The 26,591-nt window shown below is 44.5% G+C and overlaps 1 protein-coding gene across 1 annotated transcript in view; it reads left to right on the top strand.

Annotated features, from left to right (window-relative positions):
• Positions 1 to 26,591, top strand: part of ush2a (Usher syndrome 2A (autosomal recessive, mild)) — a 152,203-nt gene that overhangs the window by 42,881 nt on the left and 82,731 nt on the right. The window contains exons 28-45 of the mRNA XM_076050230.1: positions 1,414 to 1,520; positions 1,840 to 1,963; positions 7,710 to 7,840; positions 9,859 to 9,985; positions 10,559 to 10,660; positions 10,818 to 11,006; positions 11,337 to 11,467; positions 11,557 to 11,836; positions 12,390 to 12,614; positions 12,869 to 12,949; positions 14,428 to 14,616; positions 16,362 to 16,502; positions 17,424 to 17,499; positions 17,831 to 17,916; positions 18,853 to 19,012; positions 22,807 to 22,969; positions 23,077 to 23,224; positions 26,228 to 26,385. Coding sequence (XP_075906345.1) covers positions 1,414 to 1,520; positions 1,840 to 1,963; positions 7,710 to 7,840; positions 9,859 to 9,985; positions 10,559 to 10,660; positions 10,818 to 11,006; positions 11,337 to 11,467; positions 11,557 to 11,836; positions 12,390 to 12,614; positions 12,869 to 12,949; positions 14,428 to 14,616; positions 16,362 to 16,502; positions 17,424 to 17,499; positions 17,831 to 17,916; positions 18,853 to 19,012; positions 22,807 to 22,969; positions 23,077 to 23,224; positions 26,228 to 26,385 — 2,618 coding nt within the window. The remainder of the gene's footprint in view (positions 1 to 1,413; positions 1,521 to 1,839; positions 1,964 to 7,709; positions 7,841 to 9,858; positions 9,986 to 10,558; positions 10,661 to 10,817; positions 11,007 to 11,336; positions 11,468 to 11,556; positions 11,837 to 12,389; positions 12,615 to 12,868; positions 12,950 to 14,427; positions 14,617 to 16,361; positions 16,503 to 17,423; positions 17,500 to 17,830; positions 17,917 to 18,852; positions 19,013 to 22,806; positions 22,970 to 23,076; positions 23,225 to 26,227; positions 26,386 to 26,591) is intronic.

Genomic DNA, 26,591 nt, shown 5'->3' with positions numbered 1-26,591 from the left:
CTTGTGCGTGCGGTGTAACTGTACACCAGGAGCTTCTGCAGAGACGTGACAGTCGCTGTGGACGCTGGAATCACACACGTGCGCGTGTACAATTCCTTCTGGGAGTCTGCCAATGATTAAGCCGTTTTATTACAATGTCAGCAGCCAAAATTAACCCATCTGCTGGTCTATTTGCTCTGTGTGTGTGTGAGAGAGAGAAAGTGTGTGTGTGTGTGTGTGTGTGTGTGTGTGTGTGTGTGTGTGTGTGTGTGTGTGTGTGTGTGTGTGTGTGTGTGTTTTTGAACGGGACATCATCGGGCACATTTCCGTTTTTTTTTTTTTTTTCAGATCGTTTTTTTAATTTTTTTCCCCAGTTTCACCGTTAAATATTTCTCTGTGGTGTCTGCTTTTCCATCAGCACCTGCAGCAAACATCTAGATGATCATTTTTTTTAAGGTTCACAAAAACCGGCAACTGCTAAATATCAGCGATGACAGAGATGGAGTGGGGGATTGAGAAATAAAGAGGGAAACACACTCGTGAAAATCTCCCAGCTGTCACCTGTCAACTCATCTGTTCCCATTTGTTCTTTGTGAAAAGTTCCAGCTATTCCAATGGACAGCATCAAGTCCAGGATTTGGCTGAGACCCATTCAGTTAGCCGCACCGAAGCCACTTTGAAACAAGGTGCTTTTGTGTGCGTGGCACCGGCGGCGCTCTAATGTCGCCATAGCTCAGTTTCAATAGACTGGTAAGCTATCGATTGGCAGTAATTTATGGTTTGATGTGGCGAGATGAGCCGCCTAAGACAAGCTGTCCACTTCCCTTTTAAGAGCTCCATCCTAACTGTGAGTGAAGGCGGACCCACATGTGTGTCACTAAGAGCTAATTTACTCCCACCGGCGACCATTTAGACCATTACTGGAGCACGCGTGCGCACGCACACACACGGGAACACAGCGACGGAAGGACTCTTAATGCATACACATCTTTCCAATCTCAACACCGGTCCATCACTTCCTACATCGCTGTCTCCACTCTTATACATATCGCCTTTCACCGTATCGGCCCGTCTCGCCTTGATTTATTTATGATACGGGTTGAAGCCGCAGCTTCGGTACTTCCCCGTATTTTCCAAAGGGACCTTTAATTTAACATCTAAAGTGAAAGAAGGAAATTAAATTGACCCGCAGTCAAATGATAATGGCACTTTTGTCCATCCAGTCTAGACACGGAGCTGGTGTGAGCAGAATGAGCCGGATGCATTACAAGAAAAAGCCAAATGTTGATAACGATATTGTTATGACCGTTACGGCAGTTCATATTTATCAACCATGTCTTTACATCTGTATTGAATTATAACATGGCATAATGAAAAGGAATAAGGCAACTCCTTAAATCTCTCATTTTTTTTACATGTCGCTTTTCTCCAAAGCCCCAACAGGACTGTCTCCACCTCGCTTGTATCCTCTCAACGAAACAACCATCAACGTAGACTGGGACGCACCAGCCAAACTCAATGGACCACACCCACTCTATCAGGTGAGTGACAGCACTGAATCACATTCAGTGTAACTCTGTTATCTTCTGTGCGACGACCCAGTGCATTGACCCTGAAACTAAACCAGCAGCCAGAAGGAGTCATTTCTTCACATCAAGGTCCTTCTGTCAGTGCTTAGGGGTTTGTTTGTTTTTTTTAAGAGAGATTAAAAAAAATGTTACCTTAACATGCTTACAAGCCACAAAGGTACGCTAACGGAATCTCACCTTGTTTCCACAATAACGGTTGCAATTCATTGCTCCAGGCACGCATGTGTCTAGATGTTGATGCATCATTTGTTGCCTGCCATTGATTTGCCAGGTGGAGAGGACTGACGTCTCGCTCTCCGACCCACGAGATCCTGTGGTCAGAGGAACCAGATTTCCTGGACACGGTTACTACCAGTTTCCCAGTTCCACTCTTCCAGTCAACACGGACTTCACTGGTAAGAGGCCATGTGCAACGCTTGGGCACGGCTGCAGTATTGTGTGCAAACGATCCCCTGCTCACGTGCATCATCACGTGCCTTTCTTTCCATCTTTCTTTCTTTCTTTTTCTAATTCTGCGCCGCTTGGCGATGGCACTGGCGCATCTCAGTCTCCAAGTGACATCTCTTCACAATGACTTCCACAGTCATCTTAAAGGACAATTATCTTTCTGTTTACCAGCGTCATTAGAGGGTTGAGCTGCACAGCCAAACATGTTCTGCTTCATCTGAGAACATCACCCAGTCTGACGCTCATAATTAATGACTGCTGATACTAATCAGTGGGATTTGAGCAGGCAAAGCTCTTTGATGCCTCACGATTGCTTCACTGTCCTGCACAAGTCCTGCATGTTTCTGTGTGGACGCGAGGTTTAGATTTGGGTCAGTTGAAAAACTCGTTTTACATTTATTTTGTTGTGCTGTTTTGTGTCGTGCAACATCCAAAATGCTGAAGGGTTTAGACTCCACATCAGGGATGTTTTTCCTCTCTAAATATTTTTCTTTTCTAAACTATACCTTTGCGAACTTTTAGACCTAGCAGCGCGTCCAAAGCACAACAAAACAGATTTGTGGGCTATGAAGGTGACCTCTAGTTGCCTCTGAGATGGGAAGATAAGAAACAAAAGTTTAGGATCAAAAGGAGAGAATGAAAAGGTTGATAAATGTGAGGAAAATCTGACTTGTTTGGGCCTGACGATACCCAGTCGGATCCTGTGAGGGATCGTCAGGTGCCACACTTGACTATCGAGTCCAAGTTTCAATCCACTTTGAAAGTCACAGCTATTGTGCAATTGTAAGAAAGAGTAAATTAAACTTGAATTCAAAATTTTTGCATGTGTAGGTCTTCTGCAACTCGGAAGGTTAATAAAACTTGCTCTGTGTCGCAGTGAATGAATGATAATATTTGCTCTTGAGGCTTGCCGTCTCTTCTCCTCTACTTTCCTCCTTCATAAAGGGTAATGGATCAGACAATAACTTACAGACCGGATCTATTCTGGACCATGAACGTGTCGGCAGTCCCCAAACCGTCGCCCTTTTACAACCATCAATACTAATAGCATCATCTACAGACAATTATTCCCATCGAAGCGCATGGAACAGCGAACAAATCAAAGCCAAATTGGATTATGAATGTAATGCAGTGTAATGCCCCCTCGAGAGTCAATTGATCACAGAGTAGACTCGTCAATCGAGGATGTCTTGTGGAAACCTAGTAACTCCGGCAATGACAACTGTTTTAATGTATAATCTGTTTTCAATCACGCCGCATTGACAATTCAACTTTTACTTCAGGCAGGTATTTGCAAACCTGCTAAAAGAAAGCAAAAAGTTTTGCTGGTACTTTCAAATTCCTCTGTCTTTTGAGCTACTTAAGGCCTCACCCCCGTCTCTGCTCAGAGGAGCAGCATTGATGGAAACAGGAGATCATCGTTTTTCTCCATCAATACTATGCACCGTAGTAGGTACATAAATAATATGTTGTCTCCATAAATTATCCATCCAGGTTTTTTACTGGAGGCCGGCACATAAATGAAGGGTACTTCTTCAGGCACGACCCCTTCGCATGTAAAATCTTAAGAGCCACCGTGTAAGATTGCATGATATTTGCCCTTTCACCTGCAACTTAATGGCTGCTTTGGTTAAATCATTTTTCGACTAAAGAGGCTGTTTTCGATGCGCAGTTATTGTGCTAGACGTGGATTTTTTTCCGCAAACCTTACGTACGCTCGCCTGTGATTAACGATGCTTCTAAAGGCTGAATGAATTTAGGGTGCTTGAGGTCAATGTTAACCAGGCTGGATCTCACTATAGCTGAAACAGGATTAAAACCATACCCTATTATGCTGTGTTTAGGAATAACCTGTAAGTGCTTGTTTCCATAAATGCATGGGAGTCCATTCATCTTGTCTGTAATGCCACTATGTCTAAATGGGACTTCCTACTCTCCTTGTTAATCTTTGAATCCAAGACTTAGCGTTTGAGTCGAGAGCGGGACGCAATATTAGTCAATAATCCAGTTAATATGGATACCGGTTGACTGCAGGTTATTTAGTCCTTTCCCGTCATTTGTTCATTTTTAGTGTTTGAGCCAGAAGTTATTGAATTAATGACTGGAATGATGATGATGGCCCACTCATATTTTCACTAATCCAGATGTATTTCTACAACCGGCAGCAAATTGGGGGAGGTGAAACGAACATAGTGTGGAGGGGGGGGGGGGGGGGGCGAATGGGATGGGGGGAGGAGGGAGTGAAAGAATGAAATGAATGTGCAAACAAATAGCCCTGGAATATTTCCAGACACGTCCAATACAATACATTGCTGCAGCACCACTGCAGCAACTGGGCAGGGAAAAAAGGGAAATGTTAAATGATACAAATTATTTTTCCTTAATTAATATGATTGATTGCCAGGCGTTGACGTTGAGAGGAGAGGGGGAGAAATGTGTGGAGGGAAAGTTTGCACAGACATCATTAGTTTTTCCCCATTTAAAGATTAATCAGAAGAGGCTGGGCTCTTTAATTCTGTCATTTGTATATTTAATGGGCTGCTGCAGAATCTATGAGTGTAATTAGCTAGCTGCCGCGCTCTCATTAATACGCCAGGCTCTGATTAATGCCAGCACAGAGCTAACATGACTGGAGTTATTCAGGTTATGTTGTGTAGATGATTGCACACATCCTCCGCTGTTTACTGAGACAGAGAGGGGAGGAACAATGCAAGAATAAATGAAACAATGGCATGCAATAAATACGGATATGCTTAAATTTGTTGACGGATAAATGCTGCTGAATGTTTATCACACGTGCTGTTTTTTGTTGGTTTTTAGCTTTGAGGATAAAGAGGGAAGAAGCGGCCCTCTACTGAGGGAGGGGATGTAAACTTAATTTCAGACGTACTTTGATCATTTTCAATTCACAAAAAACATAAGCAAAATAATGATGTGACTTAACATAGAAACAGCAAAATGAAAGAACAAAGAGTCTTGATGTTCTTTACTGTGTCCATATTTACATTTCAGGCTATTCACCAAGCACAACCTAATCCAGCAAGGCAGTTCAAACCATTAGCATGTCGTTTTTGAACGGTGAAGGGCAACATTTTTTGACCTTTTTTTTCTTTCATAAGGATCGAGCAAGACATCTTGACATCTGTCAAAAATCAGAATTGAACGAGGAGGTGCTTCCTGTCCTGCTACTCTGGGCTCTACTGCTCTACAGTCTATACAAGCATACTGTACATTTATCGTCCATGGAGATATTACTTCAGTAGTCTACAATCCCTTGGTGTCACTGGTCGCACTTCTCCTCTGTCATGGCTCAAATGAAAACAAGAACAAGAACATTTATATCATGCAAGTGATCACTGTTGCAGCTTCCTGCAGCTTCACAAACACAAGCAGAAGCTGCAGCACATTTACTCTTGTGTGGATCCTCTTCAGGACTGTTGCCTGACACCATAGAGGGGCCCCGATCTTTGTTGTTGGGCGTTTTATTTATGTGGTTTGGCTCTGTGGAAAAGTCACGACAGTGGAGAGCAGAGATCTTTATCGTGTGTTTATGACGTGGTATGGTGTGAAGAATGATGGAGGTTACTTTGAGTGTGTGTGCTAGAATTGTGCACTTGCAGGTGCACAGGTGCACGCTGTTATTTTTTTTTTGTTGCCCCCCCCTCCTGTGCATGTTGGGACAATTGCGCATGTGTTATGTGTGTCTGCATGCATTTTGTATGAGTAACAGAGACACCTGTCATGATGTGTGCTCACGTTTCACTGTTGATGGCTCCAAAGTGGTTGTCAGTGTGAAGTAGCACAAGTCCTGTGGGGGAACCTGGAGGGAGCGATGCTGGGAAGCAGCAGCGTCATAAGATGTTGTATATTTGGATCAAGAAAAACTTGTGTTGCCCCTCTAAAATGCAAGAGGGGTTGGAGTTTTTTTTTTGTTTTTTTTGTTAGCAAAGCATAGCATCAAAGTGTTTTTAAAGTGTCATTAATCAAACATGGTTTGCACATAAGGTGATCTGAGCAAATTGGAACAGGAGGCATTCTGAAGTACTGATTTCTTCTGTGAGCAGTGGAAAGAATTGATCTTTGCAAAACTGTGAACTATCGGCCCAAACTCTCACTGTAAGAAACTGTATTTAAATAAAATGTCACTGTTCCTCTTTTTTTAATGACCGCTGTTGGTTTTTACATGCAGATTTTTTTTTCCCTTAATCTAACACATTTTTTGCCCATGGCCACGGAGGGATGCATCAACTGATGTCAGCTGCGGAAAACACACGGAGACGAGGGGGAGACGCGGGGAATGTAAAGGTCAAGTTAGAGATGAGGAAGGTTAAAAGCAAAGGGAATAAAGAAAGGAAGGTATGGGAGATCGTGACACAGAAAGAAGGTTAAAGTGGGGGAAATGAATTGTCAGGCATCTGTCATGACTTCACTCATCTCACCGGTGACAAGGTCATGAATGTAAATGACAGGCGACTGCTAGATGTACGGAATGCAAGTCCAATGTAAAGAGCTTCTTTTTTTTTGCCTGTGTGTTTTTGCCGCCAAGTTGCTGGATGTTGTCTTTAAAGGTGTCGTGTCTGAAGCCTTTCACAACTTTTATATACTTTCCAGACTTCAGTGGAGCCTGACCCTCAATTGATTAATTATCCAACGCCCTCTGTGGTAAAAACGGAATTAGCCCTTTGTTTACAGCCTTCGGTAAATTTGCTTGGTTGCTCTTCTACAAACTGTGTGTAATGGGTTCTTGCCCATTACACACAGTTTCCAATGTTTGTATTTTTTGTTTTCTAGCATATCCTCCTTTCCCACTCTGAAAATATAACATATAGTTTGTATTTAAGTAAGCAAACTTGTGAGAAAATTGCCAGTTTTTAAGGTCTTGACTTCCCTGTGCCACGGTTTTACTTCTCTTCCTGTTAAATGAATTCACAAAGCTTTTTTTTTTTTTTTTTTCTACCAAGACTTGCTTTTGCTGGAACCTCGACTGACTCCATCCAGCTCCTCAGATCTTCCCACACTTCTTCTCCCTTCAGGGACAGGAAACGTACACACACACACACACACACACACACACACACACACACACACACACACACACACACACACACACACACTCACGCGCGCGCACACATAAAATCACATCCTCTCTGCCGTTATGTGGATCTGGTAGTGGATTAAGATCCAATCTCTGATCCATAGTAACATGACAGCACGGTGCACGCTGGAAGAATTCTGTGCTCTCTGTGTTCAGCGAGTGCGAGTGTTTGAGATCCTCGCGGTTTAAAAGCCGAGCCGTCTGCATGGCTTGATGTGGAACGGAACGCACCGCTGGAATGTTCAGAGAAAAGACAAATCAATTTCCTTCTTTTTAACTTTTTACGTTGCAGTTCCAGTGTATCCTTCAGAGTCCTGCTCTGTGGGAATGGTTAACAGTTATTTATAGCCCAAGTTCAAAAGGAGCCTTTCTGACCGTGAAGAAAAAAACACACTGTTGACTAACCCATTCATTCTACTTGCCTGTAATTGAATTTAAATGAAAAAGAAGGTGCATTGTTTATTGTCTCAGTATGCATTTGTGCGTTTAGGTCCACTGGAAGGTTCTCAACTTTGGAAAAAAAAAAAAATAACGCAGGAAAAAATACATTTCCTAAAGCATCTAATGACTCTCTGGTCCTTTTTGTCTCTTGGTGTCAGGCGTTGAGTTGAGCTTCAAGACCAGATCTCCGGACGGTCTGCTGCTCTGCGCCTTCTCTCCAGGAACCCAGGAAGAGTTCCTGGCTATTCAGATGAAAGGAGGACGGCCTTACTTCCTGTTCGACCCTCAGGTACAAGAGGCTCTTTTTTCTTTTTTTTTGTTGCAGAAAGTAAAGATTGCGCTGATACCGACAGTGCGTCCCGAGTAGAAAGAGAATGCGAAAAAAAAAACCTGACGTTCTCATACAGTGTTATCCTGACTTCCAACGTCCAGCCTTTCTTTCCCTTCACTGGTGCATTTTGCTTAATACACTGAGTCTCTTACCTTTACCTGTCATTTTCCTCACGTCTCTGACTTCCTCTCCGTCGTCTTCTTTCCCTTCTCCGTCTCTGCCCAGCGTTTTCTCCATCCCTCGCTCCCCTTTAATAAATGTGATCTGTAGCCCCTCATTGGCTCCTGTCAGGGAGGCAGGCAGAGGGGTAAAAACTTTGAAAGTGTGTCAACGTTTGAATTGGACTGCAATTAACTCATTCCCTGCAGTCACCACGCGTGAATACCAATTGCAAGCTAATTAAGCTTTGCACTCTCCCTCTCACGCGCAGGCACGCACACACACACACACACACACACACACACTCACACAAAAACGCCCCTTATCCATCCATACAGACACATGTAGAGGGGTTAAAGAGTCAACGACTTGGATGATGAAAGTGATGATGAGAGATGATTACGTATACTTCCATGAGGCCACCAAGTAATTACACACTCAAACAAACACACACACACACACACACACACACACACACACACACACACACATATTCCCTCCTCAATATCATATCCTTCTTATCAAAAATGACTGGATCGAAATTTCACCATTGGGGTGCGAGTTGAGGAATTCATGTGTGACAATAAATCCCTGTTTTCTCGCCAGCGTGACTTTAACGTGTGTGTCTGACACTGCTCGCTATAAGGAAGCACAATTGTGTGTCTTTTCCAGCTGGGTTGATTCTTTTGTTTAGTCTAGTTTGGGGTAATTAACAGTGGGAGTGGTGTCACGGCTTATTAGAGTTCCCCTAGATACATATAACCGGACCCATTACTTCCCCCTATTAGCCTGTTGAGCTAGCCTAATGGGATTACCAGTGCAGGAGGGGTAATTTAGCATGACACTGGAAAGTGATATGCTCATAAATATGTGTGCATGTGGGCTACCACACACACACACAAAGCATCTTGAAGCGCATGCATATGTGGAGGAGATATCGACCAGAGCATCGGGGATAACTTGCCGTCAGCGCGGCTCTGTGACGGTGCACCGAGGGTTCGGTTGCAGCTGCTAAGTGTTCAGTCTGTCACAGGTTGTAAGACTCTGCTGCTGCCGCGCACGCACAACTAATCACTGGCTTTTATTGGTGAATGTGCAGAGATAAGAGGTTCGTCATTTTACACGACTCGCATGTGAAGTCTTGGATTTTGCTGTTTGACTTTTTTTTTCTTCTCCCTTCTTTGTAATCACACAACATTTCATCCATTCATTTGAATGTAAATTGACCACGGAAATCAAATCGGAAGTCATTTAAACGTCAGATTTGTTTTGGACATTGTTTCACCCACTAATACGTTTAATACAGTACATACTAATACAGGCAACCATGCTTGCAGTGCATTTGTAAGTGTGAAAATGCCAAAGATCGCAACTCCTCCCAATTTGTAAAGCAGAGCTTTTGAAACATGGTGGTAAAGATGTCAAAGGCTGTTCTACTCTGGCATTCATCCCTTTATTGATCTCATCATTTAATCTTCATCACAGTGTGTGTGTGTGTGTGTGTGTGTGTGTGTGTGTGTGTGTGTGTGTGTGTGTGTGTGTGTGTGTGTGTGTGTGTGTGTGTGTGTGTGTGTGTGTGTGTGTCTGCCCCCAAAACCCCCAACACTATCTTTTTACAACATGACTTGTCGCCGACTTGCTAAAAGCTAATAACAACAATGATGTCATACTTAATAGTTTGCAGAGAGGCCTGTAACAACACTTTGATGATACCGATGATAATTGATGATTATTTTTTTTTTAAAGCCCCAGTAATGTATTCTGCTGTAACTCACTGCATTGCGTGCCCGTGTTGATGCAACGCTTTGTGTGCGCAGGGCTCAGCGGTTGCTGTGACAGTGCAGGGTGACGGGGGGCGGCGCTACAGCGATGGACAGTGGCACAGCATCACAGCAAGGAGGCGAGGGGCCGTGGGAACAATCGTTGTTAACGATCAATACAGGGGTAACTCGCCTCATATTCATACTGACCACTTTGTGCACCCGTGTGTGGGTGTGTGGGTGGGTGTGCGGGTGCGAGCCTGTTTAGCCTTCTCTACAGATGTAAGCATGTGTTATTGCAGTGTGTGGATGCCATCTATATCTGTTGCCTGCATGTGCATAAATCCCCTGCCTGTGCATGGAGGTATTAGCCGGGTTAATCTCAGGCACTCTGCGTTTGATGAGAAAAATGCCGCTTCACACACACACACACACACACACACACACACACACACACAAACTCTTTGTTTTCTTTTGGGTTTTTTTTCAGCTTTTCACAAATAAATTATGTTCTACTGCTTGAATCTATACTGGAACTACGTGAACATAATCCCCAGATTATTTTGCTCACTTAGCTTGTATCTTAATTCAAATCTGTCCGTTTCTCTCCTTTCCTTCGCAACGTCTTTATTTCAATAAAGGTTTCCCTCCTGTGCCCTAAATGTGCAGATCTAATCCCCTCTTTTGCCCTTGCTTAATTCAGTGCTTTTGTTTTTGCCGTACTTGTCGCACCATCCGCCTGCCTGCTGCACTGCAGGAAGTGCCTCAGCTTCCAGCGGCAGCACCATCATCGGGGAGAACACAGGAGTGTTTGTTGGAGGGCTGCCTGAAAACTTTACTGTATTCAGAAAGGATTCAGGTAATTCTGACTATCAGTCTGCCTCCTTTTAGCTAATAGTCTTGTTTATTGTTCACTGGTAAACAGAGTCCAAATAATATCTAGATTTCTCAGTTTTGGAAACCAACAAACCTTTCTCTTGAAAGTCATCTTCTGGTATTTGCTCTTGCCGGCTCAGGTGATGCTCGGCTTGTGCGACGTGGTTTCTCTGGTTGCCTTCGAGACGTGAGCTTCAAGATGACTGACAGCCCTTCAGAGGGGTGGAAACCTCTGGACTGGACAACGGCGACCAGCAGGGTGGCGGCGTATGAAAGCTGGGAAGGATGTCCTCTTCATTCTGTGGAAGGAGCTCATTTTCTGGGCCATGGTGAGATTCTGCTGATGGTTCTGTTCATTGTATCATTATTTCTGCTCATCTCAAAGACAACCAAAACTGTTTAGAATGATGTATCCCAGCCTGGTGTTCATTAAGTTGCTTTTCCATTGCAATAAATGCTACGGCAGGTGAACTGTCATCAGTTTGCATTTTCACAGATGTTGCAGTATCACCTCCAGTCTTTGTTGCCATCTGGCATGATATTCTGTTATCTACAAAAAAGCTTGAAAACATTAAACCCATTGTGTTCAAGTTAAGTTGGCTTTATATTTTCTGCCTTTGCCTCGTTAATCGTGTCACTCCATATTTCCTCCTTTCCAGGTTACCTGGAAATTGAAAGTCATTTATTTCCTGGAGGACGCGACTTTGAGATTTCTATGGACTTTAGAACCGACCAGTTCAACGCACTTTTGCTGTTTACATACGACGCGCACACTGAAGACTACATGCTGGTGAGTAGCAATAAGAACACTGCATATATTCAAGTCAAGGCTTTGAGAATACGGGGCAATCGATCAATGAGTGTGTTTGCAAATCTCAGGTGGAGCTGGAAGCCGGCCTGCTTCACGTCAGTCTGGCTTGTGACGGTCAGCTGACTGAGCTCAGTACTTGGGTGGGGCTCAGCTACTGCGACGGCGACTGGAAACAGCTTCTGCTTTCCAAGCGCGGCTCGCTCGTTTCTGCCGCGGTCGGCGATTGGGCAGAGGAGACCACGGCGACCGGAGGAGCCGTCCGGCTGAGAGTTGATTCGCCCTTGTACTTGGGAGGCGTGCCAGCAGAGCTGGTGCACTCCGCCCTGCACGGTGGAAGCCACAGACACGGTGAGACTAAACTCACAGGTTGAAATCGCAACATGAAAAAAAAACAACATTTATTTCATTTTATTTTATTTTTTACAGATCACAGATTTCAGACTATGCAGTTTTTTTCCCAAAGCAGTGTCATTTTTGTTTTTGAACTAACTGGTTCCTTCCTGTGTCGTCAGGAAGGAACCAGAAATGTTTTTCCATGACCTTACAACCTGACCTGTACAATTCCGTTCTGTCAAACCACTGTTGACAACATACATTCAGCTCCACCTATTTATAGTGGACTGAAAATTGGCGAAATTTAATAATTTAATATAAAATTTAATAATTATGTTAGGAGACTTGTGCCTGTTCATTTATTTCATTTTATTTTATTTTAGTAGAATGATGTTGGTTAAATGGAGCACTATTACAAACAGAACTTCTCACTGGGGATTAATATAGTATTTCTCATTCTGATTCTGATTATTTCTCCTCTTCTAACTTCTGTCACTTCCTTCCACCTTTATCTCTCCATCCCCGAATCCCCCCTTTTCCTCCCTCTCTCTCTCCTCCTCTGTCGCAGGCCTCGGCGGCTGCATCAGAGGTCTCTCCATACAAAGTGACCAAACGAGCCCTCCTGTTGGTCAGAATGTGAATCTCTTTTTAGCCTCCCGGCGGTCTCTTCGGGTCTACTTGGACGGCTGTCCCACCAGCGAGAGCCGCTACAACTGCAGGGGAAACGACTCGGTGTTGGTGTACAGCGGGAAGCGGACCAGAGCTGCAGATTATAGTCTGCAGGCTTTCACTGGTAACAACCACATAAATACATACATTAAAAAAAGAGACAGTGTCCGCTCTTGGAATACACTGTAGCTCAACGCTGGGCAAACACTTGGGATGCAGAAGATGCTGTTGTTCTCAGTTTTCATCCCATATTTTCAGAGATAAAAGATTCGTACTTGTTGATTTCTTTCCTTCAAAACAAAGATCTTCTCTTAATGCAAAAACATATGTATCTCTCATGTCGCCCCTCATCCCCTCTCACTCAACGCACCATTGAAGAGTATTTGTACAGATTTGTGGCCTTGGCGGCAGGGGGTTGGGCCGCAGGACCGTGGCAGAGAGGACGCAGCCGGAGCAAAGGTAAAAGATGTCTCGTCTCCTGGCAAGCGCTTGGTGTGTTGTTTTAATGCGCACATTTTCAGAGCATCCACATAATGAACACGTTTATTTTTACGAACCGGGCATGAGCGCTGTACTCGAGGAAACGCAACATGAAAATGATGCTGTTGCTTTGTTTGTACTTTACTTATTGATCTTTAACTTTACGTTTCATCTGTTTTAACTTCTTGAACTTCAAAAATAATTTCAAAGCCTTTTCTATTTACTTGTGTGTAGTGCAGAGTTTGTGCTCTGCTTGGATTTATTCACGCTGGTTGGACGATCTGAGGCGCTCTGACAAACATTGGTCAAAGGATTAAATGTTACTTCCAGTTGGATTTCTTTTTTTTTTCTTGGTTTGTTTTTGTTATATGTTTTAAGTAAAACTACTGCATTGTTCTACAGCATGTATTGTGTCCAAAACCAGCGATATTCTTACGTGTGCCCGACTGTATGAGAGATTGATAAGGCCTCTATAAAGGGCATCCCAGTAAAAGGCTGTTAACCCAGAATGGCCTGTGTGGTCCCCTGTGTAATATAAAGCTGCTCGTTAGTAGTGAACGATACACTGGCAGGTCTCAGTATATACCGTCCTATGAACAGAGGGAGGGATGAAAAAGACGGAGGGAGGGAGGGAGTGCTAAAAACATAAAGAAGGCAGGGCGGGGCTGAGGGCACGTGGAGGAGGAGGAGGAGGAGAAAAATCTGGAATGATCAGAGGGACAATAGGGCAGCAGGAGATAAAAAGTTGAAGGAGTCATATTTTAGTAAAAAGAAGGAAAAAAAAACTTTCAAAGAACATTTGTGACAAGAGAAAAACAATAATGTTGCCAAAAATAAAGGAGTTCCTCGATTTTCCAACCAGATTGATTTGGGCATTTGTGAACAATGTGGAAATTATTAATACATACATGCTGCTCGGGTGCTCGCAGTGCTGCGCAGTCTCAGCGGCGTGTTCAGGATGGGGGTGCCTGAAGTGCAGTAGCGGTGGTTTTGTGGCAGCGAGATGGACGGAGAGGCGGCGCGGAGGGGAAGTGGACCATCCGGAACCACTGAGTGTGTGAAGGGGAAGGGAGTGCTGCCGAGCGAAGGGAGGCTGATTGGTGTGAAATATAGCCCAGAATGAATCGCTGGCTGTATTAAATCAGTGCTGAAAAAGTTACTGCTCTCATAAATAGCATTTATGCTAATGGTGAGGTATGATTTACTGGCCCTATTAAAACAGAGATTCCGGCTGCTTTTCTTTAGGCTGTTTGTCCTCTCAACCCTGTGTTTTGCCTCCTTTATTTGATGTTTTTTTGTTTTTCATACTTTTATTCTATACACTGATGAATCGTCCTCTAAATTGTATTTCATTCATTATTTTTTATATTTTATTTATATCATTTTTTTCTTTGTTTTATTGGTGTTTATCATAATTTATCGCTCTCTCACACGACCCTCTTCACTCCTGTCCGCAGCTCCGAGCTCCGTGCCGCCTCCAACCTCAGTGCACAGCTTGGATGGCTTCAGCGCCGAGGTGAGCTGGTCTCCGCCCACCGGTGACATCAGAGGGCTGATTGACAGCTATGAGTTGAAGGCCTACAACAGAGACCATCCGGAGTCGCCGCCGGTCTCAGCCGTGTACCTTGCTAACGGCAATTTCTCAGGTAGGATTTTCCCCCTTAGCTGGACGCGCGTGAGCAACTGAAAGGCCGGCGACGGCTGAAGTGAAAAACTCTTTACTCGGCTGCAGGTGAACATAATGTTTGAGTGTCAAAGGAGAGCAGACACAACGCAGGCATGGGCAAACTACGGCCCGGGGGCCACATGAGGCCCATTAAGCTTTATGATGCGGCCTGCAGAACTTGAAGAAATAAAATGATTAGCAATAAAATAGCTGTATTTCACAATTTTTTTTCCCATTGCTTTAAGAGTCATCTCAATAATGAGCTAAACACCGTGGGGCTTCAAAGACACGGATTTTGTTGCATTGCTTTAGTTCATTTTTAATTGACATCAAAGCACGTTTTCTACATATCCCATGAAATTTTTTGTGGGTCACCTAAACGCTCACACATCCATCTGCTGCTGCTCCCGCCCCTCTGTCAAATTTCAGAACCTATTGCAGCCCACCAGTCAATAAGTTTGCCCACCCCTGATCTAACGGCTTTTTCATATAATATCAGTTGCTTTGCATGTTTTTGTTTTTTTTGTTTTTTGTTTTTTTTGTTAACTGGTTTGGTTTTATTGGATCTGAGTTTTCACAAGATGCTGCAGGCCTCTTGTTTTGTTTGTCCCACTCGGTTCCATCCTCCTGACATGTCTCAGCAGAATTTGCCGCGTCTTTTTCACCCACTTTATGTCCGTCTACATGCAAACACACATAAACACTCTGTCCGAGGCAACCCTGTTAATACCTCCTTGGCACGGGCCCAGCTGGTGGGGACGGTCTCGGTAGGAACAAGACACTTAGGACTATCCCCATGATGTCATACCCTGGCATTGCTCCTTTTCTCCCTCCCTCCCTCCCTTCCTGTTGCTCACTTTTCGATCTTCGCCTCTCTTAATCTTTTATGACTGCGATGATGTCCGCGTGCACCGCTGCTATTCGCCCCTCCTCTCTCCCGCTCAGCCATGTCTCCAGGCAAATATGAAGATGAGCTCGCCGTCCCCGTCTCTCTCGCCGCCCCCTTCCCCACCCCCCCACCCTTTTCCAGACATTAAGTCCACAGTGATAAGGCTTCTTGTTAATTTATGATGGCCTCGACACCTGACTGCAGAATTACACCAACGGCTAAAAAACACAGGGAGCAAATGAGGGTGTAATGGCAGCAGAGACGGGGCCCTGGCCCCTAATTGAATTAAAAGACATGGGTAAGAGAGAGTGGGAGAAGAGAGACAAGTACAGGGTGACTGGAAGCGGAGGGTGAGGGGAGTTGGGAGGGTGGGGAGGTGAGAAATAAAGGGGAATGTAAAAGAACGACTTGGGGGAGTACGGGACGAGTGCAGAGGGCAGAGTCATCTGGGACAAAAAAACATCAGCGAGGGACGACCGGAGCTTTACAATTAGAAGAGACCGCGGGCGGCTGCCAAACGCAGAAAGTTTGCTTAGCAACAGCGGCAGCAGTCAGGCATTAAAAAGCACTATTTAGGAATGCTAAATACCGACGTGAGTCACAGCACTAATGCGCTCAAAGGACGCAGGAAGAAAAAAAAAAAGCAGTCGAGCCAGGACAAAGGAGAGTTTATGGATGCACTTTAAACAAAAAAAAAAAAAATACTGAGCCGATCGTGCTTCATTTACAGAAACGCTCTCTGTGGACCAGCGTTCTCTTTCAAAGTGGACCCAAGCGAGTGTCATAATCCTTTAAATTGACAGTCGTCAATTTCTGTGCTCGTCGCCGTACTGCAGGTGTGATGCGAGGTCTGACACCGTCCACTCGATACGTTATGGCTGTGAGGGCCTGCAGCCCCGCCGGCTGCACGGAGAGCCGTCACGATGACAGCCGTGACGATAACGACTCCACATCGAGCTTCACCACCCCGGAGGAAGGCAAGAACATCAAACCCAATCACAAACACTGCATACACACAACACACACACACGCGCACACACACTCAAACTGATGGATATACTTTAGTATAGTTTGTAACTTTTCCTGCTCTCTTTTTACCGGCAGCACCTTGCTGTGATAGATTGAGAAGACACTCACGCTCACGACAGCCATTTAGATTTTCAGCTTCCTCACCGGAGACGACATGCAGCCGAGACGGGGAAAAGACGCGAACCGTCTGAATAGAACAAGCCGGCCAGAGTAAAGAGAGTCGAGCACAATCCAGCTGGGTGAAAGTCAGGCTGCTCGCGGCTCCATTTTTCCCCATCCGGGAAGTCGTTGAGGGAAGATTATAAAGAAAGAGGGAGTGAAAGCAAAAAAGAGATTTCTTCTCATATCTAAGCAGAGACATTAATCTGTGTTGGACTAACTGGCCTTGTTGTGAAGATAATGTGACTGCAGGGGTCAGTGCAGAGACGGGGAAAAATCAATCTGAAGGAAAGAAAAAATCACATTACTGTATTGATTCTCACTAAGCGCAGAGTTAAGACACTGAACCTTGTTACGAGGACTGCAGACAGAAGTTACTCATAGCTCTGCTTCACCAGTAGGTTTATCACACTCACCAAAGCCTGTTTTTATATTGCAGGCGCATTTCCACACTCTGCACTGACAGCCCATACACATTCTAATAGCCTCCATTACAGATGGAACTCTGAGATGTTTGAATGCGTATGTATGTGATGGTAACATTTTATTTAAATGGAAAACTTGCTGTAGTCTCTTCATGTGTCTATTTATAGTTCTGTACCTTTAATTCAAGAATATTCCAATGCAGATCGTCAAAGCAAATTTTTGTACTAATAATATGCAGCATCATATGCAACTTGTTTTCCTCCTCCTCCTCTTTCTTCTTGTAGCTCCAGATGCTGTGTCTCCTCCAACTGCTGTCTCGTACCCCTCAGCCCTCGAAGTGACCTGGGACCCTCCAGTGAGGTAATGCATTTTAAACATTGTTGTGCTGTTGATGTGCCTGTCAAAAGAACACTTGATCACCTGTCATCAAAAAAAGCCCTCAGTTTTAAGTCACTTTTCCAAAGAATTGACAGAAAGCAGGGGTCTGAAAATTCGTGTTCCAGTTGAATAAATGATGAACATGTTATTGTAGTCACACTTGAACCTTTTGCCTTTTTGAGTGCATTTTTTTTTTTCCACTTTGAATGAAGCCGTCATTTCTAAAGAAACCCGGGAGAAAAGCATCAAAATAATGTATGTTGCATAACAATATAAATATCACCCCACTTACCTTTTTTTGTTCCAATGATAGGCCCAACGGACGAGTTACAGAATACCTCCTCTATCACAACAACCAAATGGTCTACAGGGGGAAAGACAGACAACACAGCATCGCGGGTAAAAAAAAGAAAAGCAATGCAGTTGCACACTTGCGCGCGCGTGTGTGTGTGTGTGTGTGTGTGTGTGGGTGTGCGTGCGTGTGCGTGTGTGTGTGTGTGTGTGTGTGTACAGTAGCTGTTGAGGGATGGGGCCTGGCTGTAAGGAGAGGAGTGAAGAAAAGCAAAACAGAGAGGGGGGGATTAGCATTTGAAAGAGGAAAGAGCATCCCAGTCTTTGCCAGGGGAATAGCACTTTGAAAAAGAACACTTAGCGCTCGCGCACACACACAAAAATGAAGCGGCGCGGAAACAAAGGAGAGCAAATATTAGTGCGCACGCCGACACACTTTCCTTTCAAAGCTCTCGGTAAAGAGACCTAAAGACGGCAGGAAACACATGTCACACCGCCGAGGTTGGAACGCGGGATGATGCACGAAGAATCTCAACACGCACACCGTCCACCGCCGGGCACGTGCTGTTCTTTTCCCCTGGCAAGCACACATCTCTCGTGCCCAGTGGCCGGGTTTGTGTGCTTCTGCTGTATAATGAAGCCATGGAAGTGTATATCATGTATGCTGGATTAATAATGCCGAGTGTCTGATGTTGGCGATGATTGCAGGGATTATGGACGCAGCAATTATACAGTATGTGCAAGGAAAGATGGCGTTTGAGATTGTGACAACACAACAGTGGGACAGATGGGAAATCATTTTTGAGGCAGAGACCGAGATGAGGAGGGAAACAAAACTCAAGAAGCAGAAAGTGAAGTGAGACGTGTTGGAACAGCTTGAAAAAAAAAAGAAAGTGTACAATAAAGCTGCAGTTTGAGTCCAGCATGAAACTCACGATTTCTGTTTATGACACTTGAATGTTTATTAAGACATCTTTGTGTTTGTGCCTCGCCAGAGGTCTCTCTGTCCCCTGGTGTCTCAGCCTGTGTGTGTGTGTGTTTCAGGTCTCACTGTGTATTCCACCCACTTCTTTGTGCTGAGCGCGTGCACTGCAGTGGGCTGCACCAACAGTTCACAAGTTACCCTGCTGACCTCGCAGCTTCCTCCTGGGCCGCTACAAGCACCGGCTCTTACGCTGCTCGACTCGCGGACAATCCTGGTGGAGTACGTGTACGTGTGTGTGTGTGTGTGTGTGTGTGTGTGTGTGTGTGTGTGTGTGTGTGTGTGTGTGTGTGTGTGTGTGTGCGCATCCCACACCCATCCATGCACCACACAAGACACGAACAGCAGTGGGGCGTCCGGGGAGTGAGAGCACACGCTGCATGACACACCTCATTTTCTAGTTTGAAAAAGAAAAAAAAAAAAACACATAACATTTGTGAGTGCTGTATTATATGTGAAGCAATAGTGGGCACAGCTGAGGCAGGAAAACAAGGTCATTATTTAAGCGGCCGTTAGGAGCTGGAGATCTTCTGTTCAAGACTCTCCTTAGATTTTATATTTTGTTTTGTGTGTAAAATGCTAACACCAAAAAAAAAAAAAAAAACGGGGGGGGGGGGGGGGGGACTGGCGGAGGCAGAGCCAGTGACCTTCTGCTGTTGTGTTTACTGCACAGAATATTCTGCTGCACTTGACCTCTGACCTCTGGAGGGAGGGTGTCACAGGAAGACAGATCTCTTCACATTTGCTGTCGTGTTCAGGCGCAAAATGTTCCTGCGTGTATGTATGTGTGTGTTTTTGTGTAAAGCGGCGTGCAGACACTCGCAGTCGTGAACACAGAAGCGCCCATCGGCCTCACGGCTCAGCCCGCACACTTAAAACGCACACAGTGTGCGAGCAGCATAATAGCAAAGGAGAAAAACGCCGGACGAGGTTCATGTGCGGTCATCCTTGATTAACATTTGCTCCTTTGTCCGACTTGGGGAAAAAAAATATACACAAGGTCAACACTCGGCTCTCTTATTTACATGACATTGGGATTGATACGAAAAAATAAAAGGGCGCTGAGGCAAAACAATCTGTGTGCAGCGGCAGTGAAAACAGAGGCAGCACTAAAGCAGAAGCAATAAACTGCTTCCCACGTCCACTTTTTATTCATTCCGATTTAAATCACTCTCTTTGAGAGGGATGTGATGTCATCTGGTCTTGTTTTTATGTCCTGACAATTTAGTAGATAAGTTGCCAGGCAAAAACTGTGCGCCGGGCTTTTGTGTGATGTCTGTATTGGCAGGAGACAGAGGTGTAGATACTTGGATTGATAAGCGCAGGAGTCCTCTTGACAGACCAATCCAATGTCCTTTAACAGTGCACTGGCTTCTCTGTCACACATAGCGATGCAGACTCTCAACACAGAATGTGTCTGTGCACAAATCCTGCAGATGTAAGTTAATCCTATAATGAGTAAATCCATGCTTCTCCAATGAATTGTTGAATTAGCATAGCAGCTTTCAATCTCTTCCTTTTCCAATCAAATTGGGGCTTTGGGAAGAGGCCATTTAGTCATCTGGTCATTTATGTTTTAGTTGTTTATTTTTCTGTTTGTTTTTTTTTTAATTTAAAGCAACACTTTGTAGTTTTCAAAAATGATTATGTGGTCATGTCTGTGCCGCTTTATCAACTTGTAATAGAGAAAGTAGCCTCTCTGCTGGTGACCCAGTGTGCCTGGCTGTCATGTTATAGCACAACACAACTTTGGTTGCCCGCCCAGCGCCCTCTTGTGAGGACACGCCTTGCTTTACAGTAACATAGACCAACATCACCACCTCTAGTGTGGCTGTAGGAATCTCACTCTATTCCCCATGTATTTACAATGGCTGAGACCAACGAGAGAGAGAGAGGGAGCAGGGCAGGCAACCCAAAGTTATATCCTCCATTGCCAAACCAGCCATGTGGGACCTGTCAAAAGGCAGAGGAGTCACTCTTTTATAAGTCAATGGATAAAATGTAATATGATTTGAAGAAAAACGACACGACGTTGCTTTTAAAGAAAAACAAAAACTTCCGTAAGTTCTCATTGAAGCTTGAAAATGTGTGACACACAAATCTATCTTTCATTCAGAGATTACACCTCGCCAATACCTTTTCTTGTCTCAGACGTGTGTGTGTGTGTGTGTGTGTGTGTGTGTGTGTGTGTGTGTGTGTGTGTGTGTGTGTGTGTGTGTGTGTGTGTGTGTGTGTGTGGGAGAGACAGAGTGGCAGCGTAGGTGAGAGGCTGTGAGAAAGGTTTACGGAGGCTTCGGGATGCGAACGGAACAATATCAGCAGATTTACTCCCTGACTTCACCTCGCACCACCTGACACAACACTTTCTTCCACACAGACGCACACTAGTAAACACGACAGGACAGCATTTCACACACAGAGAGGCACCATCGCACATGCGTAATTATGATGACAAAAAAGACCCAAAAACTACGCCTCTCGCAATTCTTTATTCCAATTCCTCTTCTTTTGTTTGATTCTTTTCCAGCTCTGTGTTGTTAGGAATTATTGATGGCACAGCGCTGTTTTGTTGAGTGTGCACTGCGAGGACCAGCGGTGAGAGATTAGGCAGGAAAAAGTTGCGCTAGACAGGTTGACACTTCATGGATTGTGACGCCGACCCTGCATTGGTTTTCAATTAAACGTGCTGATAAAGCACTCGTCTGTCTGCCACTAATTTCTCTCCACACTTTTAACACCAATGGTTTTCTGAGACCATTACTGCAGTGAATTATGACACAGATTATTACAACTCCCCTTTGATTTAGCGTCTCAAAAGTGGACATACATCACTCTGCCAATCGACAGCATATAAATCTTAATAATAAATGTGATAGATTAGCCACAGTGGCTAATTGTGTGCTAACACACACTCATCATTCATTCAAAAACTGGCTTTTAATGGGAGAAACCAAGACAAAGATCCATCATTTCTTCCCCCAAATTGTCCCCCCTGTTGCCACCAGGGTTTTGTCGTGAGAGCGACAAACATATTTAAAACATATTTCAATGCTGTTTCGTTTTGAGAGAAGTTTCTCTTGAAATATATTAGAACGTGTTTTGACTGTCATTAATTTGACCAAACTGTTTTCTCCAACAGCTTTGAGATGACGTGAGAAAAATGTAAAGATTTTTGTCATTTCTTTTGCAAAACATTACTTTACAACTTTTAGTTTTCAATAGGACAAACATTTAGTAGTTTTACTGGAGTATTTCATTTAGCTTAAAAAAAAAAAATCATACAAATACCCAAATTGGATTCACAGCTTTGTACTCCACTGCAATAAAAAATCAATGCCACAGCAAAAGCGCGGCAGTCATAGATTTGACTCGTCTGTTGCCGTCATTTTTGTTTAAACTGCACGTCAGCATGTTTCTATTTATACTGCGTCATGTTTGTCTCCCTCGCCGCGCTCCACTCATGAGGACGACCTTCCCCTTCTAAATATAGAAAAGGAGACACTTCCTTTGGAAACCTCAGCTCCTCTCGTTGTGTGTCTGTTTACTTGCAGAGCCACACACACACCTGCACACGCACTCATTAAGGCAAGACTTACTGCAGTATCTGGTGGCATTGCACAACAACCATGCCGTATACTATTCTATATACATATATATATATATATATATATATATATATATACATGTATATATATATATATATATATATACATGTATATATATATATATATATATATACATGTATATATATATATATATATATATATATATATATGTATATATATATATATATATATATGTATATATATATATATTTACACACACACATTGTACTATTGCCATATTCATAGAATATAATATAACACCAAAAGGGAATTAAGAGAATATATATTAATATGTATTAACAAGGCTTAAATAAAAGATTCCCTTGACTTAACCTGAAATGTCTGCTTAAAATTCAACTGTTGACTGTTGATTTATTTTATTTATTTATTTTACATTTTTATGTCGTTCAGATGGGCGCGTCCCTCTCAGGTCAACGGCGTCTTAGAGTTCTATTCCATCTTCCTGTCACGTGATGGTGCCGAACCTGTGCTGGCCTACAACAGCTCGGACCTTTTCGAGGACCACACCCTTCGCAACCTCACCCCTGGGTCCATTTACACTATCACAGTCTCTGTGAGTCCCAGTTACAACCGTGGCCCACCTTTAAAATGATTTGCATACCCACTCATATAAACAAAATAATGAAAATTATAATGTACCGTTCTGTCTGTCTCTCTCAGGCGTGCACCGGAGGAGGCTGTACGCTGAGTCCACCCAGCCAAGCTCAAACTGAGGAGAGCACCCCAGAGAGTGTTCCTGCACCACTGGTCACCCCTTTGTCCCCGCATGCACTCAACGTCAGCTGGACGCCACCTCACACTCCGAACGGTGAGAGAAGCAAACTTTAGACAGACTGACTGAGATCCAGTAGATGTATCAACGCTGACATTTAGACCGGGATGAATCAGAGTGAATGCACAGAGGGGAGACGTTATTGAATTTATTGAGTTGAACTGTGATCACTGCACCTCGCTGGGTTGATAGAAGATGAAGGGGAATCCTGGTGGCTTGAGAGAGTCACGATGCGTTAGGGGACGGCTAAAAACTGCGGCAGTTACCTGTGTGCTCCAACATGTGCTGATCAAATGGCAGGTTTTCCTGTCAAAAACGGTGATTGTGTTGCATGGTTTAGATGCAAATTCAATTGAAGTTTGGCATGGAATGGGTGGAGGATAATGACAACAGGAAGTTTGGACAGAAAGAGAGGGTGAAAAGCCACCGGCAAGACGGGAGGAAGAGACAAAGACGGGCCTGAGAACACATAGTTTGAGACGGAGAGCGAGTGAGAGGCGCAGAGAGGGGGCAGTGCTTCGCCGAGCTGCTCTTAAGTGGATGAAAAGTGCTCCCTCTTGACTGAAAAGAGAACTGCAGGCTGCTCGCACACATGCACCCGCCGCCTCCTGTTCCATAGAAAGCTGGAACTTGCAGCCAATTAAAAGCCATCGCAGAGACAGACCATGTATGTTAAAATAGTAAATGCTAAACAGTCCAAGTCTGGAGAGAGAAAAAAAAAGAGTGACTTGTGCAACGTTGTGTTCTCAGGGTGTATGCTTTCATGAAAAAAACAAAAGCTTCCTGCAGTGGAGTTTCACTCAGACTGTATCTTTTCAATTTAAATACATGTCTTGGAATTTCTCTCATTGTTAGAGGATAATCTGCCATGGATAAGACAAGAAAAATGAATTTTTCCATAAAATCACACCTGCCATTTGAAATAATATTTGCAGGCACTCGGCCTGCGCGAATCTCAACGCTGTATACGAACTAAACTGAAATGATTCAAAATTAAACGTATGTAGAGACGCACAGAGAGACTTGACACCTTCAAAGAACAGTGGGGTTTAAAACCATCCTCCATCAAGAGCAAAGGCTACGTGCTCCATCTCGCTGAACAGCTGTTGCATCGTCTCCTCCGCTCTCTGTCAGTGACACAAACACGCCCTCAAACCTTATCAAGGTGGAATCCGTGCGTGCATTTCCCCCCCCCCCCCCCCCAAGTGTCTCGCGCCGGCATGAGTGATCAAGAACTGACGGCACCTCGAGAAAACCAGATGAGTTGACGCCAGGCGTCTGAAGATTTCCAGCAACCCACCCCCCCGCCCCCCTTGCACCCGAACGCAACAGCGCGCCGCCACCTATCATCAAATGTTACTGCCAGGCTCGTTAACGTATGTGCAATTCTGTAAACGCCGCCGTGCGTTAATGTAAATCTTGTGTGTTTTGCGCTTAACGCCACGCGAGTGCATTATGCATCATAAACCCTGTGATGTGTGCGCATATTAGTCCGGATAAATGACTTCAAGCTTTCCCTCGACTGACGACAGAAATTTATAACAAGGAGACACTTAATCATGATTACCAGATTATCTCATGCTTAAAAAGATTTTTTTTTTTTTTTCAACGCTACCCCCCCCCCCCCCGCCCAACCCCTAACCCCCTACCCCCACCCACCCCCACCCCCTCCCGCGTCAAAGGGAGGAGATGAAGAGCCGCGCGCCCACTTTGTCCCCCACCCATTTCACTGTCTTTTCCATAAATGGACGGCAACAATGATGAAGACGGCGGCGATGGGTTCCAGGAGGAGTGTGATTCTGAGTCTGTCTCTCTCCTCCCCTTCTCCCCAATTCCGCAGGGATTTGTGGGGGATAATCCTCCCGGGGATTAGGTCGGGGCAACACGCAGACAAAGAGGGGAAATAAGCCTGTTATGCATTCACTGCTTCATTTCCCAACCTGTCTTTATTACAACCTATACTGATATGGGCTTACCCGCGCGCACGCACACACACGCAAGCACGCGGAGCCCTCCACACACGCACACACACACACACACACACACACACACACACACACACACACGTGCGTGCGTGCTCGCGCTCACTCGTACTCTCACAGGCGTGTGATTGGCCACATCAAGTGCTTCCCAGATGTAGTTGGTGTCCGTGGGGTTTTTGTGTCTTCATTTCCCTGATAGGTGTGTATGTCTGTATTGAGCAATAATAAAACCCACACATGATTAAAGCAGAATAGACTCTTACTTCTTAGCGCTGATCTTTTGAGCCCCCTGTATGCATTTTTATTAAGGAAAAGCACATTTGGCACCGTACTGTTTCTTTTTTTTATTATTAGACGGGTGTAATGTAATGTAATTATTGTGCCTGTATGTGTGCCTGCGCGGCCTGTGCGCGCACATGTGTGTCTGTCTCCTACCGGCACCTACACGGCCGCATTTGTTCACCGGCTGCTGCTGCCCTTCTGGAAGCCTTTCTCCTTGTCAAACCCACCGTTACATTTGTCATTTTGGGGCCGTTTTCATCGGCGGATCACGCCGGCACTCTGTGACTGGCAGGTGTGAAGCCTCTAAGTCAGTTTGCATTTGCATTGTAAGCCGTTGAGGCAGACGGCATCCTCGCTGAGCGTCGCTCACTCCGTGCCGTGTTTGGCTAATGGACGCCGATGTGGGTGCACGACCCAAGTGGAGATCCCGAAGAATGTCTGTGAATTATCAGGAATAATTACAGTGTGAAATCAGAGTCTTCTTGGGCTGTTTTCAGTCCACTGGCATAGAAAGAAATGAAAAGTCTGCAATTTAAAGTGTGAACCATCCTCTGCCTTTGTTTAGAGCTTGAAGAGTAGAACTTTGTAAGTCAGTCCGTTGCGTCTTTGCTCACTGACACACAGGTGTGTTTTTTTTTTGTGTGTGCACGAGTACAATTCAACATTTGAATTCATAACAGTGTCACTTCTAAAAACTCCAGTCTGCCCCGGGTGTGTGTTTGTTTCTTTTCCATGTAATTTAATTTAAGTGAAAGTCCTCATTTTCTCTTCACAGGCATTATAAGCAGTTATGGCCTCTGGTTGGATGGAGTTCTGGTTTTAAATTCCAGTTCCTCCCGGAGGACCTTCACGGTGGAGGGACTCGCTCCTTGGAGCCGACACATTCTCAGGCTGCAGGCCTGCACAGCTCGCGGTTGTGGCAAAGGACCGATGGTCAGTAAACTTCTGGTCCTAACAATTGAGTGGTTTGTATGAAAAAGCCCAAAGGTTTTTGTATTATCCTCTAAGATCCATATAGCGGCCATAAAGGGCTTAAAAAGCATTTTTATCACAATGAATTAGACTCACGTTTTGTCCCTGCACAAAGTATTTTAATATAAACTGATTCAGTAACACTTTGAACGCACATTGATCCTGCG

The sequence above is a fragment of the Nelusetta ayraudi genome, unplaced genomic scaffold, assembly GCF_046127955.1.
Source record: "Nelusetta ayraudi isolate G7.1 ecotype Tasmania unplaced genomic scaffold, CSIRO-AGI_Nayr_v1 ptg000005l, whole genome shotgun sequence".
NCBI classification, from domain to species: Eukaryota; Metazoa; Chordata; class Actinopteri; order Tetraodontiformes; family Monacanthidae; genus Nelusetta; species Nelusetta ayraudi.
The sequence above is the reverse complement of the archived record's forward strand: the minus strand, read 5'-3'. Positions and strand labels throughout refer to the sequence as shown.